The sequence below is a fragment of the Phyllobates terribilis genome, unplaced genomic scaffold (assembly GCF_046119375.1).
Source record: "Phyllobates terribilis strain yellow unplaced genomic scaffold, ASM4611937v1 Scaffold_1__5_contigs__length_1240528914, whole genome shotgun sequence".
Classification (NCBI taxonomy): Eukaryota; Metazoa; Chordata; class Amphibia; order Anura; family Dendrobatidae; genus Phyllobates; species Phyllobates terribilis.
Window position 1 is genome coordinate 797,137,699 of NW_027362761.1, and position 19,304 is coordinate 797,157,002.

A 19,304-nucleotide genomic window follows, 5' to 3' on the forward strand; every position below is an offset into this window, starting at 1 on the left:
AGCCCAAACAAGTCTCTTCTGCTTGTTGCCTGTCCTTAGCAGTGGTTTCCTAGCAGCTATTTTACCATGAAGGCCTGCTGCACAAAGTATCCTCTTAACAGTTGTTGAGATGTGTCTGCTGCTAGAACTCTGTGTGGCATTGACCTGGTCTCTAATCTGAGCTGCTGTTAACCTGCGATTTCTGAGGCTGGTGACTCGGATAAACTTATCCTCAGAAGCAGAGGTGACTCTTGGTCTTCCTTTCCTGGGACGGTCCTCATGTGAGCCAGTTTCTTTGTAGCGCTTGATGGTTTTTGCAACTGCACTTGGGGACACTTTCAAAGTTTGACCAATTTTTCAGACTGACTGACCTTCATTTCTTAAAGTAATGATGGGCACTCAGTTTTCTTTACTTAGAATTTGTATTATGGCAAGAAAAAAAAGCAGCTAACAGTCTATTCAGTAGGACTATCAGCTGTGTATCCACCAGACTTCTGCACAACACAACTGATGGTCCCAACCCCATTTATAAGGCAAGAAATCCCACTTATTAAACCTGACAGGACACACCTGTGAAGTGAAAACCATTTCCGGTGACTACCTCTTGAAGCTCATCAAGAGAATGCCAAGAGTGTGCAAAGCAGTCATCAAAGCAAAAGGTGGCTACTTTGAAGAACCTAGAATATAAGACATATTTTCAGTTGTTTCACACTTTTTTGTTAAGTATATAATTCCACATGTGTTAATTCATAGTTTTGATGCCTTCAGTGTGAATGTACAATTTTCATAGTCATGAAAATACAGAAGAATCTTTAAATGAGAAGGAGTGTCCAAACTTTTGGTCTGTACTGTATATGTTGAAAGAATGTACTGTTCTGAAGTGAATGGTGTTTTACTCACTTCTCTATCTTGTTTCTTACCCGAGTTATAAGGACACACACACACACAGACAGGTGCAGGGTGCAATTTTGTCTGACTCCTGCTCATCCAGGCAGCAGGTGGCTCCAGGACCCATGTGTTATGCCAGGAAGGAGATAACCGCTCACTTCAGCACTTGCCTGAACTTACACAACATTTAGCAGTATAGTTCATTGTATTTTGTTAGTTTTTTTATTTCATTTGAAGGCAAAAAACACTGCAGATACTTTATAAGTTGAAATTATTAAAAGCTTACATGCTCATTTAAAAAACGCATGTTTTAAATATGACAAGCTAAAACAGGTCACCAAAAAGCATAAAATCATGTTTACACACTTCCTTTAATGCTTATTTGAGAAGGAAACCATAAAATTCCTTATCAGTAATAGACCACCCATTGTCTTTTTTTTTCCCCTTATGTCAGTTAAAATAGCAATTGTTTACAGGAAAAAAAAAAAGGATCAAAAGAAAAAAAGATAAGTGGAGAGAAACCATTCTTTTACAAAACCCATATACGCTGGTGTGATTAAATCATCTTACACGCAGATGGAGCAGAGGAGTTCATGAGACAGAACACTGTGGCCTACTTAAGGCCTGCAGTTTATAGAAGCCCTCCCCAGGAACACCACAGGCTCAGTTTCTTAATTTAGGACACATTGCGTGTTATCAAATTGGCATCTATACACGTTATCAATTCTCCAGAGCGCAAACTCAGCAAAACAGAAAGGGCCATAGACATTACTCGTATTGGCATAAAAGGCGGTAGAAACATTGTAATACTATTGTATTAAAAAATAGCATTTCCTTACACTTTATGGGCATCATTCCATTTAGAACCCAAATGGCTGACACTAATGAGCATGAAAATGTAATATTGTGGTAAGTGTACAAGTGTATTATAATGAGCTTATCTCCATCTGGACATGGAAATTGTCTTGACAAATAGTATTTTCTTTATGGTGTTGTATGAATAATGTTATGCAGGAATACTACATGTTTTGGTCATCGTAAAGTACAGCAACTATGAACAATTATGGCAGTATAAAAATGCAAAACAGTTGGCGTTTAGACAGCCCGAGTCTTATAATTTTCTTTAACTTTTAAAAAATATATTGTAGCAATCCTTCTCCGCTAGAAGTTATGAGAACCATAAATGGTTGTCGGGAAATAAACCAGGAAGCAAGGAGTTAATTTTTCTCTTTATTTACAAATATATGAAACAGATACTGTACTGGTTATCCAGTGACCCAAATAAATACACAGATTTCCTCTAACCTTAAATGGGTTTTCCAGGCTTTAAAATTGATTGCCTATCCTGATGGGTTTGACTCCTGGGATTAGGCTGTTTGAACACGCCGCAGGGCCCCGGGCAAGCGATCCAGCTTTTTCATGGTCTACATCGGGTTTTACGCAAGTTCCTACTGCGCACACCACACGTTTCATAGCCCCTGTTTTTGGTATTGAAGTCTTGTTCCACTGGAGTGAATGGGACAAAAATCGGCAAAACCAAAACACACAGTATTGTGCGTTTTGAAGCAGGTTAAATGATAACTTGCTTGCAGCGCTAGAAGAAGCCTCTTAAAACTACTGTTTATTGGAAGTCAGCTGGACCTCACTGATTAAATATTGATGGTCTATCCAAGGATAGGCCTTCAATTATAAAAACCTGGATAACTTCTTAAAGAGCATATTAAAAAGTCAGATATTAAAAAAAAAAGTGGGTATATTTACATTGAGGGCTGCAAAAAGAATGACTGGCTACAGCAATACTAGTCTTCAACGTGCACCAGTCACTGTACACTTGAAGGGTAAGGGTAGCTTTTGCAGAAAATGGCCTTGGTTTCTAACCAGTAGAATTATTGGCCTAATTCATAAAACTGTTTCTTCCAATTATATAACAGAACAGAAAAAGCAACCACTGCTGGTCTAAACTACAAAAGCTCAGCTTACGAAATGCATCAATAGCAAGGTTTATACGATCTCGTTGATAGTTGAGTTAAAAATGGTGTCCTTACTGGATTTCTTTGATATTTCTTCCTGCAAAATATGAAGCAAGGACATTATTTACCTTTTAAAAGCGTAAAGTGCAACTATGTTAATATAGCAAACTCAATGCGATATAGAGGTACAGCTCAAAAATCAAGCTACACTTCACAGGAACTAAACCCAAGATACAAGTTGATCCAATATCAAGCGTTGTTTGAAAAAAAGCACACATTGCATGGCACAAGAATGGGTGTCATGGTACTAGTTATGGCATGTTATCAGGTACAGTACAAAAAAAGGCACAGTTTATAGAATTTGCTTGGTGCAATTAATGTAAATAGCCCCATGTACATCACAGGTCCTGTTCACACTGAACAATGGGCACCTTGAAATGGGCAGGTACCTGATGAATATTCTCATCAGTAAAACTATTGGAGAATAGTTCCCCGTACCCACTCAGTAATCTGGATCATTCTAGACAGCTCATACTTACTAAGACTGCTACACACTGCTGCAGGCATAGACAATTAATCTGATGCAGTGAAACCGCCCTCTTGTGGCAGCTTTACTAAATGACAAGTGATGAAAATGTAGACTCCCAGTAAGTACCTACACAAAAAGCATGCATTTACCTTGAACTCTGAATAGCTGCCAGGCTGGTTGGAGAATGCCACTGATTGTTTGTTACTGTCCTGCAATGGAGTTCTCACTGGGGCATCTCTAGTTTTCAAAGGAGTCTGCAAAGCAAACTACATGATTACACCTGCTCAAAGACTTTAGCATTGCTGAGTGCAAAGGGCAGGCACATAATACTCAATATTGGAAATGGTTTCATCACCAAATGAATGACACAAAATAATAGAGTATAGAAGGCTACAAATAACAGCAATGGCTAGATGACACCAAGAGAGCGAGAGGGGGGGATAAGGTTTCCTGAAGAGTGGAAAAGACTGAAGTATGTTGAAATAGGAACTCACAAAATCCCTATATACATACCTGAAGTGTCAGAATATGTACAATCAACAGCACTGTCTTCAGACACGCATCACATTTAATAGCAGCAGCTCATGCTATATTTATGCTCCTGTGCGATCTGCCCATTGCAGGTCTCCTGTGGATGATGCCTATGCTCCTGTGCGATCTGCCCATTGCAGCTCTCCTGTGGAAGATGCCTATGCTCCTGCGCGATCTGCCCATTGCAGGTCTCCTGTGGATGATGCCTATGCTCCTGCGCGATCTGCCCATTGCAGGTCTCCTGTGGATGATGCCTATGCTCCTGTGCGATCTGCCCATTGCAGCTCTCCTGTGGATGATGCCTATGCTCCTGCGCGATCTGCCCATTGCAGGTCTCCTGTGGATGATGCCTATGCTCCTGCGCGATCTGCCCATTGCAGGTCTCCTGTGGATGATGCCTATGCTCCTGCGTGATCTGCCCATTGCAGGTCTCCTGTGGATGATGCCTATGCTCCTGCGTGATCTGCCCATTGCAGGTCTCCTGTGGATGATGCCTATGCTCCTGCGCGATCTGCCCATTGCAGGTCTCCTGTGGATGATGCCTATGCTCCTGCGCGATCTGCCCATTGCAGGTCTCCTGTGGATGATGCCTATGCTCCTGCGCGATCTGCCCATTGCAGGTCTCCTGTGGATGATGCCTATGCTCCTGCGCGATCTGCCCATTGCAGGTCTCCTGTGGATGATGCCTATGCTCCTGCGCGATCTGCCCATTGCAGGTCTCCTGTGGATGATGCCTATGCTCCTGCGCGATCTGCCCATTGCAGGTCTCCTGTGGATGATGCCTATGCTCCTGCGCGATCTGCCCATTGCAGGTCTCCTGTGGATGATGCCTATGCTCCTGCGCGATCTGCCCATTGCAGGTCTCCTGTGGATGATGCCTATGCTCCTGCGCGATCTGCCCATTGCAGGTCTCCTGTGGATGATGCCTATGCTCCTGCGCGATCTGCCCATTGCAGGTCTCCTGTGGATGATGCCTATGCTCCTGCGCGATCTGCCCATTGCAGGTCTCCTGTGGATGATGCCTATGCTCCTGCGTGATCTGCCCATTGCAGGTCTCCTGTGGATGATGCCTATGCTCCTGCGTGATCTGCCCATTGCAGGTCTCCTGTGGATGATGCCTATGCGCCTGCGTGATCTGCCCATTGCAGGTCTCCTGTGGATGATGCCTATGCGCCTGCGTGATCTGCCCATTGCAGGTCTCCTGTGGATGATGCCTATGCGCCTGCGTGATCTGCCCATTGCAGGTCTCCTGTGGATGATGCCTATGCGCCTGCGTGATCTGCCCATTGCAGGTCTCCTGTGGATGATGCCTATGCTCCTGCGTGATCTGCCCATTGCAGGTCTCCTGTGGATGATGCCTATGCTCCTGCGCGATCTGCCCATTGCAGGTCTCCTGTGGATGATGCCTATGCTCCTGCGCGATCTGCCCATTGCAGGTCTCCTGTGGATGATGCCTATGCTCCTGCGCGATCTGCCCATTGCAGGTCTCCTGTGGATGATGCCTATGCTCCTGCGTGATCTGCCCATTGCAGGTCTCCTGTGGATGATGCCTATGCTCCTGCGTGATCTGCCCATTGCAGGTCTCCTGTGGATGATGCCTATGCTCCTGTGTGATCTGCCCATTGCAGGTCTCCTGTGGATGATGCCTATGCTCCTGTGTGATCTGCCCATTGCAGGTCTCCTGTGGAATAGGTCCATGATCCTTTGTGATCTGCTCATTTATTGTCCCCTCTGGATGACGTTTATGATACAATGAAATCCGTCTGCTTCGTGTTCACTGTAAATGAAATCAGACCATGCCCTACAATCAATCCATCACTCTAGCTAACCTAAATGCTACTCAATTCAAACTACTCGTTTTCTTCACAAAGTGAACAGCCACATGGTGATTGGGATGCCCACAAATGATCGGGCCCTTATTATCTTCTATCTTGTGGATAGGCGATCTAGGATAATCGAGGGAAAACCAATTTAAACGATGTGAACAGTATGCATTTTTCAGAGATCGATAAGGTTAGGATGTGAGCATTTTCAATTGTGCAATGTATTTACCTTCACTAATATTGGCTCAACTTGTATGTTAGGTTCTTCAGTCAGTGAGCTGGTACACAACCCAATTTACAGATCCTCAATCCAACACATACTCTAGCTTTTCCTGTTGGGGTCAGAGTTCTGACGGTAATATCAACCAACCACTCTCATAAGAACGGAAGCAGACTTTTTTTTCTCCAGCGCTGACCAATAACAGCCTCCCATTACTAATCTATAGTAAGTTATAGACTGGTCATGGGAGACCATTATTGGTCAGCTCTGGGGAAAAAATAGAAAAGAAAAAAAGTGGTCTGCTATTGTGGAAAACCAGGTAATACCTAGTAGGTTTGTGTAGCCCATTTAAAAGGGTAGGACATACCATTGGTGCAACCGCACAGTGGCCCAAGAAGTAGCGAGGCCCCTCATCTCCAAAGCAGGAGCAATTGTGCATAATGAGCGATTGCACTGCAAAGAGTCCATATATTGTTCTTGCACAGGGGCTGTGTATCCGCTCCTGGCCTTTTAATCCTCAGGCCAAAGTGAACTTTTACTGCACGGCTTTCTTACCTTAATGGTGGCAAGTGGTGCTTTTACTGCTGTCTGGCTGACACTGGAATGTGTTACATTTGTGCGAGACATAGTGGAATTTGTTGTTCCATTCAGCTGCAAAGAAAAAGGTTAAAATGGTTGGAAGTGAGGAGATACACTAGGAGTCATCAATGAACATTTATCAGTAGCCACTTTACAAGAACACCCATACACCTAAAAACTATTTGGTCAAGGATATTTTACACTTTAGATCCTACAATCATGATAATAACTAAACATTAGAGGATCACAGAATAGACTTCCAGTTCGCTGTAGCGGCAATTTTTTGTTTCCACTTATCTTCAAATATTTCCGTCAATGCGAAACAAAGGCCGAGCAGAAAGAAAAATATGCCAAGTATTCATTTAAGGGGTTAGGTCAACAGTAAATGACCAATTGTTTACATCAGGTTTTTAGCAATTTTTTCCCCCATATCACAATCTGTACCAAAAATAAAAAGCAGGGCACCGGGACTTGTCGCAACTTGGGAGTTTCACCACCTTCCCTCAATTCTGAACAGCCAATCACAGCAAATACTGAGGTCCAGCTATGATCAATGCTATAACAGTACCGATCATGGGCTGGAGCTTGGCAACAGCAGAGTCACCAGGCGCAGCACTGATTAAGAAAGATCAGGAATGTCTTACAGGTACCGCAGCAGCGATGGCACAGGCTTGAAAAAAGTCTATGGCACCATAAGGCCCAGCAGATGCGTGACAGAACGACAGTGACTGCCCTGCAACGTCTCCAAGCTGGAATGAGGAAGTGCAGGGTGGTCACTGAGGGTCAAACTGCGTCTGCTCACTAATTGGACATCATCATTTGATTGCTTTAATCCACCAGAATCCCCCCCTCTCCAACACCCCCTTCTGCTCACTTTTTGCCAGGACTTTTTCCCTCTCCAACCGCCCCCTCCCATTGGTACCACCTCCACGCGTGCATCCTGCAGCCGCCGAGTGCTGATCAGTGACACTAGTCACTGATCAGAGTCTGTGCTCACTTTTGGCCAGGTCTTTAATTTTCCCTCTTCACCTCCCCCCACTTTTGCACCACATCCGTGTGTGCCCTATAGCTGTCGAGAGCTGATTAGATTAGTTGATCGGACAGGAATTTTATTTTTTTTAAACACATCTAAATTGTGGAGTTTATTTTTGTTCCAAAAATCAGTTGATTAAAATATACTTTTATTCGTGGCACAACTCCTTTAAATAGACGGATTTTGGTAAGAACTTACCTGTAAAATCCTTTTCAGCGAAGGAAGGAAGGGGGAGACAGTCATTACTAGTGGGTAGGCGGAGCCCACATAGGATAGAACACCTCAGATTACAAAAAAGTGTTGACCAGCCCCTCCAGCTTGGGCTCCTCCTACTCCAGCTCTCCAGTCCATACACAAGCTAAGGAAGAGCAATTAACACCAGCGGAGCAACACAACCCCTTCTGAAGAACTTCAGAGAAAAAACAAGAGACAGGTTATGCATATAACAGAAAAAAACCACACAGTCCCAGGTACTACTCACTGGACCTGACCACTGCGATGAGCTGGCAATGCTGGAACAGAGCCTTAGCGCGCTGACCTCAGCCCAGATAATCGCCATCAGAGAAGGGTCACGCTGCATCTGAAAACACAACAACACACTTCTGCCATGGGAGGGAGCTGTGTCTCCCTTCCTTCCTTCGCTGAAAAGGATTTTACAGGTAAGTTCTTACCAAAATCCATCTTTCAGCAGCAGAATGGAAGGAAGGGAGACACAGACATTACTAGTGGGACGTCCCAAAGCAGTCCAGAAATTAAGGGTGGGAAAAAACAACTAAGGCAGATTCCCAACAACTTGGATAAATGCGCAACCAGCGCTAAACACAAGTTAAGGAGATAAACTACAGCCGCCTGCAGGACCCTACATCCTAAGGCCGCATCCACGGAAGCACTGACGTCCACCTTATAAAACTTTGTAAAAGTGTGGACGGAGCGCCAGGTAGCCGCCCGGCAGAGTTGAGCTGCCGAGGCCCCTTGATAAAAAGCCCACGATGAACCCACAGCTCTCGTGGAGTGAGCTCGAATCTTAATTGGGCAAGGCTCGCCCTTAAATCGGTAAGCTTCTAAAATGGCCGACCGAATCCATCGAGCTATAGTGTCCTTGGAAGCTCGTTGACCACGACGACGACCTGCTGGAATCACAAAAAGTGAGTCCGACTTCCGAAAACCTTGAGTAATAAACAAATAGAACTTTAACGCCCGCACCAAATCCAATGTGTGCAAGGCCCGTTCCTTCGCATTCCTCGGCTCTGGACAGAGCGAGGGCAACACAATATCCTGGTTAACATGAAATTGTGACACCACCTTAAGGTAGAAAGTCGCCCCGTGTGCGAAGCACTACACGATCCGGGTGAAACTCCAGAAAAGGAGGCGAGCAAGAAAGAGCCGCCAACTCAGAAACCCTTCTCAAAGAGGTGACCGCCACCAGGAAGGCAACCTTCCAGGAAAGCAATGAAAGGCTAACAGAGTCCATAGGCTCAAAAGGCCCATGTTGAAGAGCCTCCAAGACAAGATTGAGCCGCCAAGGAGTCACAAGTGCCTTCCGCGGCGGAAATTGACGGATTACCCCGCGAAAAAAGGAACGTACGTCCCTACGTGAGGCGATAGCCTTCCGAAACAGCAAGGATAGAGCGGAAACCTGACCCTTCAGGGTGCTAACTGCCAAACCCTTGTCCAGCCCATACTGCAAAAAGGCCAACAAATTGGGAATGGAAAAAATCCTCGGGTTCCTTGAAGAACCGGAACACCACGAGAAGAAGGCTTCCCAAGTCTTGTGATAAATCCTAGTGGTAGCAGGACCTCTGGCCGCTCGCAGAGTGGCAATGACTTCGGCTGAAAATCCTTGACGGGTCAAGATTTCGGTCTCAAGAGCCACGCCGTCAAACGCAGAGACTTCAGGTCCGGATGACGAATGGGCCCCTGGGTTAACAGGTCCGGGCGAAGTGGAAGCGGAGGCACTGCCAGAAGCGACACCAGCGTTGAGAACCACGTCCTCCTTGGCCAATCTGGGGCCACCAACATAGCCGAGACTCTCTCCAGTTTGATCCGACGTAACACCAGAGGAAGTAAGGATATCGGCAGAAACACAGATCAGCTCGAATTGGTCCCACGGAGCCACTAGAGCATCCACCGCCACAGCCTCCGGGTCCTTGTACCTGGACATGAACGTCGGTAACCTGGCGTTGAACCTGGATGCCATCAAATCCACTTGGGGAGTTCCCCAACGGGAGCACAGTAGTGCAAAAACTTCCGGATGAAGACTCCATTCTCCGGGATCCACCTTCTCGCGACTGAGGAAGTCCGCCGTGATATTCTGGACTCCTGGGATGTGAATCGCGGAGATGGCTGGAACCCTGGCTTTGGCCCATACCATGATCCGAGAGACCTTCATCATGAGCCTGGAGCTCCTCGTCCCACCTTGATGGTTGATATACGCGGCCGCCGTCGCGTTGTCTGTCTGCACTCGGACTGGCAGACCGCTTAAAGGGACCGTCCAGTGTTGGAGGCAAAGGAAAATCGCCCTCAACTCCAGGAGGTTGATCGGCAGGACAGACTCTTCTGACGACCATACTCTCTGAACCCAGAGATCGTTCCAGACCCCCCCCCAGCCCGTCAGACTGGCATCGGTGGTTATGACCGACCACCGCGGAAGGAGAAAGGACTTCCCCTGGGATAACGCTTCTGGATGTAACCACCATCCTAGAGACTCTCGCACCCTGTGGGAGATGATGACACTGCGATCCAGCGAAGCCTGCGATCGATCCCAACGGGTCAGAATGAGCATTTGGAGACCCCTGGAATGAAATTGAGCAAACGGGACCGCTTCCATTGACGCCACCATCAAACCCAGAAGGCGCATACACCTTCGAAGGGACATTGCTGTCGAAGACTTCATAACCTGTACATGTTGACGAAGACTTGCTTGCTTGTCCGGAGGCAAGGACACCACTGCCCGTACCGTGTCGAAGTGCATCCCCAAAAACAGGATTGACTGCGACGGTTCCAGAGATGACTTCTTCCAATTGACTAGCCATCCGAAGTCCTCCAGGAGCTGAAGGGATAGATTGCGAGCCCTCACCGCCTCCTCCTCTGTGGACACCACAATCAAAAGGTCGTCTAGGTAGGGAAGAATTGTCACCCCCTGCCTTCGAAGGATCGCCATGAGAGGCGCCAGAATTTTTGTAAAAACTCTGGGTGCTGATGCCAACCCGAATGGCAGGGCCACAAACTGGTAATGGTCCTGACCTATGGCAAAACGTAGGAAGCGCTGGTGAGCCCTTCCGATGGGAATATGCAAATAAGCGTCGCGAATGTCGATTGACACTAAAAAAATTGTTCTGCGACAGAGCCGCCACAACTGAGCGAAGAGACTCCATGCGGAATTTCCGGGTCCAGACATGCAGATTCAATTTTTTGAGATCCAGAATGGGGCGAAATTTGTCCTCCTTTTTGGGGACCACAAAGAGGTTGGAGTAAAACCCCCTTCCCCAATCCTCCGGCGGAACCGGCACCACCACACCATTCTGCAGAAGGGAATTGACCTCCCGCCGTAGATCGGTAGCTAGCTCGGGCTCTGACGGAATGCGAGATTGGCAAAATCTGTCCGGGGGTCGAGAAAGAAACTATGAAATAGCCTGCCGACACAACCCGCGTCACCCAGGCGTCTGAAACGTGGGACGCCCAAGTCGACTCGAACTGGAGCAGGCGACCCCCCACTCGAGGACCCTCGAGTGAAACCCTGGCGTCAGTCCGCCTTAGCGGGCTTTTTGTCAGCTTCCTGTTTGTCTTGACGGAAGTTCTGTTTCCAGGGAGTGCGGGATTTCTGAGAGATCTTTTTTCCCCGAAAACGAGGGACGACCCGATCCCCAAGAGGGCTGACCGAACCGTCCCCTGGGCTGAAAGGGCCGCCGACTACTACCGGCGCAGAAGCCACGGCTCTACGCTGCGGTAAAGCAGTTTCTTTTGCCTTGGCCTTCGCAATCAGTTCCGTGAGGTCAGACTCAAACAGCTGACCACCCTTGTAAGCTAAACACAGCAAACCTTGCTTGGAAACCGCATCTCCGGTCCACTGCTTAAGCCACAGTGCTCTTCTGACTGTGACAGCCGAGGATTGCGCCCTGGACAGCAGTGACGTAGTATCCAGAACTGCATCTCTGCCATATCGCGCTGCCTCTTCCAACAACTTGAAAAGCCCTTCTACCTCGGATAGCGGGGATCCATCTTGCCACGCCGTCCGTAGGCGGTCCAACCACCTCAGGGAAGCTTCACCAGCACACATGGCTCCTAAAGCCGCTCTGAATCCATGACCCGCAGCCTCGTAGATGGATTTAGCCGCCATCTCCGTTTTTCTGTCCAGCGGATCCTGCAGACTCGCCTTCCCTTTAACAGGAAGTAATGAAGATTTGCTAAGCTGGGATAAAGGGACATCCACTTGAGGAGAAGGAATCCAATTAGCAATCGACTCCGTAGAACACGGATACAGTGCCTCAAAAAACCGTGTCCCCTGAAAACGCTTATCTGGACACAGGCGTTCCTTCTCCACCGCCCCATCAAGTTCATCCAGAGATGGTAACGTTGACCGCGACCTATGCGACTCCTGAAAAAGCCGGGCCGACTTACCAGGGCGTCTAGCTACCTCCTCCGGTAACTGTAACGCCTCCCTCATAGCTCCAATAAAAGCATCCACACGGCCCAAAAAAGAGGCAGAGCGCCCCTGCCGATCCTCTTTATCCGAATCGGACATCTCCCCAGCAGAGCTTGAAGGGGAACCCTCCATATCAGAGAGATCTGAGTCGCTGCGCGGGGAGGACAGTACCGGCCTGTGGCGCTTCCTGCCATGAGAAGACAGTTGGGATCTAGCTGACACCCAATGACCTAGAAGGTCAGACAGGCTATCAATAGAACGAGTGAGAGCCTCCATTTTAACATCACCGAGTCCCCCGACCTGCGCTGCACTTGACGCCGTCGAGGACTCCTGCGAGTCAGATACGCGAGACTGATCCTGTAGCGGACCTGGGAGACGGACCGCGCCTCCTGGACCCTGATCTGACATGCCCTCACACAGTATATAGCAGGCTTAAGCCTGTCAGTAACTAGGACAGTGTGGCTTCTAAAAGGAAAGAAACGAACGCTGAAGGGTTAAGGCTCTTACAGGGAGAGCTACCTCAGCTGTCCCCCAATTAAGGGTTAACCGCCTACCAGGGGGTTAATGCAGCAGACTCCCCACAACCTCTGCTAAACGAAAGAGGTGTGCGAGTCCCAGACAAAAAAAACCTCTATATGAGGTAGCAGCTGCAGGGCAGCGCAGTCTGCCACCTAATTGTGCCGCAGAAAGGTGCCCTGCGCTGTGGGGGTGAGGAGGTTAAGCTTCTGCCCTGACAGGCAGAAGCGACTCACCCAGCTGGCCGCGGTGCAGCGTTCCTTCGGTTCTGACGGGAGGAGAGGAGAGTGAGGAGCCGGAGGAGGCCGTCAGCAATGGCCGCCGCGCAGTGAAGAGAGAAGCCGGAAGGGGAGGGACAGGAGAAAAGCGCGCGCTCAGAGCGCTACCTGCCCGCGAAAAGACCGGGAAGGCGCGAAGCCGCGCCCCCCGCCGGCATTCAAAAAGGCGCGCGACTCCTCCGCTCTAGGCTCCTGCCCCGCTTCACATGTCCTGCAGGGATCCACCTGCGGACGAAAAACACACAGTCACCAACGGTACATGTAACAGCGGCCGTCGCAGCAGCCGCTGAAGCACTCAAACACATTTACAAATGCCGAGTACTCACCCAGCTGAGCGCCACAGGGACCCCCAGGGATTTGTGGCGCTGTGGCCCTTAGCTTCCCCCCAGGACGGAGCGCGCAGGGACCCCAATGGCTCGGTTTGCGTCTCCTCCGGGAAGCATCCCTCATCCCCCGGGGCCGGCAGGGTTCTGCAGGGACCACCATAAAGGGTATGCAGATCCGCCAGGGGAGGGGTGGGGGTCCAGCAGCGCTGAGACCCCTGGACCACGGGGGGTCCAAGTCTCTGTCCGATAAAAATAAAAAAATTTCTGAGGAGCTGCTCCAGCAGCGACTATCCTCTGCGACCTCAAATTTTAGACTGGAGAGCTGGAGTAGGAGGAGCCCAAGCTGGAGGGGCCGGTCAACACTTTTTTGTAATCTGAGGTGTTCTATCCCGTGTGGGCTCCGCCTACCCACTAGTAATGTCTGTCTCCCTTCCTTCCATCTGCTGCTGAAATATGTATTTATTGGTATAAACACCCACCCCCCCCCTCCCTCAGGTTATTTTGTAATTTTTTTTTTTTTTTTAACCTTGTCCCAGAATGGAACATCAACTTTCCCTGGCGTGATCGCTGACCTAATACTCTGCAATTCCTTTGAATTGCAGGGTACTGCATGAGGCAATCGCACACAGGCTATAGGCGTGTCAGCGCCTGGTCTCAGCAGGAACTTACAGGCCACTGTACCCGAGTGATTCTGTGGCCATCTTTTGACGCAGGGTCACCATTGAGTCCATCAACACAACGCATTTGCGTTATGCCCATCGGAGCAGAGGGGAAGCTCGCTCCCTCTTCAAGCTGATCTAGGTCACTGGTGACAGCAGCATCAGAGGGTTTAAAGGCCCACAATCGGCACCAGCACCAATCATGGGTGTTATAGCAGACATCCACTGATGATCGCACGGAACCACTCCAGTGGGCCCTTTCCGCAGTGCTGTACATGTACAGCGCATGCAGGATGACTGTTCAAACCAAGTACTGTCCCTTGGTGCTTTGTTGCGGAGCCAACCATTTAAATACACCTTCCCACCTGCTTGTTTTCCCCTCAATCTCCACCCCCCTCTTTGATTGACATCTCTAGCTTCAGGCTGTGTGCCCACGATGCGTTTAAGCGTTTCCGCAGCGGCAAAAACGCTGCAGAAATGCTTAAAAAACGCATGGTAGAAGGCCTGCCATGTTCCCCAATGATAATCCGCATGTGCTGTGCACATGCTGTGGAAATTTCCGCTGCGGATTATCATTGCGGAAAAAAACGCAGCACTACCAATTATTTTGCAGAAGTGCTGCGTTTTCGCCACCATTGACTTGCATTCGAACGCATGCATTCCGCTTACTAGATAAGGACATGGGGAATGCATGCGTTCAATGTGCGGATGGTACCCAGGTCTAGAGGACAGGAGACTCTCCTCCAGACCTGGGTACCATATAAACTGTGAAAAAAAGAATATAATAAAAAATAAAGATTATACTTACCTTCTGACGGCCCCCGCTGCACTCGTCCTTTCATGCCGGCAGCTAGCGATGGACTGAAGGACCTGCGCTGACGTCATAGTCATGTGACGGGTCACGCGACGCTGACGTCGGCAGATCCTTCAGTGTACCGCTGCCGGCAGCCAGGACGGAGGGAATAAAGACTGCGGGGGCCATCAGAGGGTAAGTATAGATTTATTTTTTACCATTCTTTCGGTCACAGTATATAAATCCATGCCGGTTGCATGGATTTATATAGTGTGACCAAGTTGACAAGCACTTTCCAAGTGATGCTAAAATCGCTTGGAAAGTGCTTGTCAACCCGCATGTGGAAATGCATGTGAAGAATGATTCACTTCCGCATGTCCCTGGCAGGAAAAACGCATGTACAATCCTCATGTACAATCTGCATGCGTTTTTTTTTCTGTCAGGGAGATGCAGAAACACTCAGGAAAAAATCCTGAGCATTTCTGCATCGTGGGCACATAGCCTCATAGTGCTAACAGGAAATAGAAAATGTTTAAAGTATCACTTTCCTAACTGTGATTAATAGTCACTTCATATTTACATGAAATTATCACCCTTAGCAGTACCTACTAAGAATTTAATAGCAAGTGGGAATGGGTTTACAATTTGATAACTTGCCTTTCTATTTTTGCTACTTGGAGTACCCTGTGAACATGCTCCAGCCGGCCTCTTAATCGGCGTTTTAAAAGGTGTAGTTTCTTCTTTCTTTTGTGTCTGTAAGAAACATGAAATTAATGGCTTCAATGTAAGACTGTGTGATGAGTACAGATGTCTGTTAAAAAAGGAAAGGCAGAACACAGCAGATTATGTAGAGAACTCACCCGATCTTGTTTCTCACGTTCCTTCTGCTGCTTCAGCATCTCCCACTGATTTGCAACGTAATCCATAAATTTACTGCCTTTAATCAAGAATTGAGAACCTTGTTCAGCCTCCCACAAGTCAATCCGGGACTTCAGCTCTTCTTCTAGCTAAAAGTATAAAATAGGACTTTTCATTTTTGGACTCTCAGGTATAACTACTCTATGCGAGATGTGCCATTTACCTTAGTTAATAACTTCTGAAGCTTTGCCCGTTCCTTCTCCTCCTTAAGCAGCGTTCCTCCGCGGTTTGAGAATCTGTTGGGATCCAATGCCTTTTTCTGAAAGGAAAGGATGGACATAATTGATAGGTCTCTCCTTATTTCCACCTGTTCACAGTGACGCACACATGGAACTTTTTGACAATCTGTGCTGTTATAGAGCGAGAGGAGCTCAGAAGATTCATATGTAGTTCTGAAGGGGGGAGAGACTTTGGGGAGGATTCATGAAGGTGGATTTGCCAGGATTCTAGAGTAGTACACCTTCAAATGTTGCAAAAATTGTGACTTTTGGAGCTTGGTACAGCTGGACAAAATTGGTGTACAAAGTCCGAGTTGGTGCAGGATGAGGTGTGGCAAAGCCTGTCCAAAATATTTGTCAAAAGTTGTGTAACCCCGAACAAAATGTCCTATAGAGGTGGCTCTGCAATCACTTACCACAGCTGCCTCCTGAGGACATCCTTGTTTAGTAGCGGTGACCACATCTTCAGTAGCTGCCGTAGCCCCTATTCTGACAGTGCTGCTTCTTTCCCGGAATTGTAATCGGTATGGTGATGCTGTCACTCACCGTGCTTCTATCACTACCCGCCCCCGATGATCTTTTTTCAGGAAAAAAGGCAGCAGTGTCAGAAACGAGGACTGTGGCGGTGCCGCCTGAAGAGGTGGTAACTTCATCACCACTACTGAATAACGATGTCATCAGGGGAGGATGTGACAAACTGGGCAACGGACCACAGCGCTACCCTCCTCATGACGGGTCGTTTGAGACTCCTAAAAAGAAATGTCACATACTACAAAAGTGGTTCGGCTTAAAGATTGATATTTATAAAGGAAATTAAGCATTGGAAAATCCCTTTAAAACAACTAAAGTATAAAAAGAAAGCCTCTTATAAGATTAGAATTGCCGTATTTGTACTGCCCTGAAGAATCCTAGTGAAAGGTAATTTTTTACTGAATTATGCACAGTTAAGCTAAAAAGAATCAATGAACACTTCTGTGACCGAAGCAGCTATATTAGCAATGAGAAGAAAAATTTTGGCAAAACAATACACTAAGTAGTGCTATTCCTAAAAAGAAAGAAAATGGATGGTATGGAATATAGTTCACCTCTAATATTACAAACTGTGTCCAGCTGGATTCCCATTTTGCCACGGCATCTAGAATTAACTTGCATTTCTCATACAGCACTTTCATTTTGAAAACCTCTTCATCGTGCTGGCTTAAAAGATCTTCTGTAAAGTCATCTGCAACAAAAGGATCCAGAAAGTAGGTTCATTTAACAGAACACTCAATTTTTAAAAGATTTATTGACTTAACTGGATGTATAAAAAGAGCAGAGTATTACAGGTACAGATTTGAATTAAAAATAAATCAATGAAATCGTGTTATGCCATTTGGCTAAGAGCACTAAAAGTATACCATGAGGACAGATCGTTTACGAGCCTGGACAAGAGTGCCCCACCCTGTCCTTCGGGCTATGATTGACTGGCTGCTACACATGCATGTGCACAAAGCAGTAAGTCAGTCACTACAGAAGGGGGAGCTAGTGTTTCATGGAGTGAGCAGGTGGTCACAACTCAATACAAGTCTATGAGGGCCTCGTTCTGGCTCTCAGACTTGCATTGAAAGCTTGTGATGCAACTTCTGACTTCCAGCCATCCAGAAGCTGTGGTCACAAGATGGCACCGCAAGAAGGTGAAGACGCCAGAGGGTTATTATAAAACAGTAGGGGCAGAGACCTTATGTTTAAAAGCACCAATCCAGGGCTGAGAAAAAAAAAAAAAAATTCCTGTATTGCTGTTTTTTGTTCATTCTGCCTCCCAAAAATCGAAATAGAAAGCGATCAAAAAATATCATGTGCACGAAAATGGTACCAATAAAAACATCAACTCGTCCCACAAAAAAGAAGCCCTCACATGATTGTCAGCAGAAATAAAAAAATATATAACTCAAAATATGGCGATGCATACATTTTTTTTTTTTTGCAAAGACAAGCGTTTAGTTTGTAATCGTAGCCAAACAAAACAAGCAATATAAATCTGGTAGCGCTGTAATCACACCGACCCGAAAAATAAAGTTGTCTAAGGCTGTGTGCCCACGATGCGTTTTTAAGCGTTTCCGCAGCGGCAAAAACGCATGGTAGAAGGCCTGCCATGTTCCCCAATGATAATCCGCATGTGCTATGCACATGCTGCGGAAATTTCCGCTGCAGATTATCATTGTGGAAAAAAAAGCAGCACTACCAATTATTTTGCGGAAGCGCTGCTAGATAAAGACATGCGGAATCCATGCGTTCAATGTGCGGATGATACCCAGGTGTGGAGGAGAGGAGACTCTCCTCTGGACCCGGGTACCATAGAACCTGTAAAAAAAAGAATAAAAAATAAATGTTATACTTACCTTCTGATGGCCCGCGGTGCGCTCGTCCTCCCATGAAGGCAGATCGCGATGGACTGGAGGACCTACGCTGACGTCAGTCATGTGACGGGTCACGCGACGCTGACGTCGGCAGGTCCTTCAGTGTACCGCGATCTGCCGGCAGCCATCAGAAGGTAAGTATAGATTTATTTTTTACCATTCTTTCGGTCACATTATATAAATCCATGCCGGTTGCATAGATTTATATAGTGTGACCAAGTTGTCAAGCACTTTCCAAGTGATGCTAAAACCGCTTGGAAAGCGCTTGTCAACCCGCATGCGGAAATGCATGTGAAGAACACTTCACATCCGCATGTCCCTGGCAGGAAAAACGCATGTACAATCCGCATGCGTCTTTTCTGCCAGGGAGATGCAGAAACGCTCAGGAAAAATCCAGTGCATTTCTGCATCGTGGGCACATAGCCTAATAACTTATGCTGCACGAGGAACGGCGTAAATAACAAATTCTTGATTTGTTTATTCTGCCTACCATAGATCGCTTGGTGCACATTTATCCTTCGCTCTGGATAGTGCTTACACTGGGGTTTCAGATGGAACTTCGGGCGGATGTTTCCCTGTAATGAGGCAGACTGAGGCACTGTGGAAGCAGTCTGGCCATGATCCGGCGGTGTCCATCTTATTAAATGTGAATAAAAGCACGGTCCACCCCAGTTTTGTGCACTTTTGAAAAGGACACTACTGAACAGAGGCCAGACGAAGTCCAGAGTAACTCTGCTGCCTCATTATAGTGAATGGATCTCTCATCTGAATCACATCACTCAGATTTAGATGGAAACCCTGATGTAAGTGCTCAGCGTAGAGCACAGGATAAATGTGATCCAAAAAAGGTTATTTAAAATGTTCCCAACAAAAGCTTCAATTCAATCCCCCACAAAAAAAAACTCTAGTCCATCATCCATCAATGGAAATATAGGGGGCTTACACATTACTGGTAGCACAAAGGCTCTGGAAAAGCGCTATGGCTCCTTGCCCCCCCTCCCCCCAA

General features: G+C 47.2%; 1 protein-coding gene across 2 annotated transcripts in view; it reads right to left on the reverse strand.

Annotated features, from left to right (window-relative positions):
* Window positions 1–2,026: 2,026 nt before the first annotated feature.
* The window catches only part of LOC141151652 (protein regulator of cytokinesis 1-like), a 48,849-nt gene continuing 31,571 nt past the window's right edge, over window positions 2,027–19,304 (reverse strand). The window contains exons 8-14 of one of the 2 annotated variants that reach the window (XM_073637068.1): window positions 16,988–17,124; window positions 15,848–15,943; window positions 15,627–15,773; window positions 15,424–15,519; window positions 6,496–6,591; window positions 3,516–3,620; window positions 2,029–2,934 (exon numbers count right to left, since the gene is read on the reverse strand). In XM_073637068.1, the coding sequence (XP_073493169.1) occupies window positions 2,869–2,934; window positions 3,516–3,620; window positions 6,496–6,591; window positions 15,424–15,519; window positions 15,627–15,773; window positions 15,848–15,943; window positions 16,988–17,124 (743 nt within the window). In that variant the 3' untranslated portion in view covers window positions 2,029–2,868. Of the gene's footprint in view, window positions 2,935–3,515; window positions 3,621–6,495; window positions 6,592–15,423; window positions 15,520–15,626; window positions 15,774–15,847; window positions 15,944–16,987; window positions 17,125–19,304 lie in introns of both variants that reach the window. The other variant, XM_073637070.1, reaches the window with a different exon arrangement.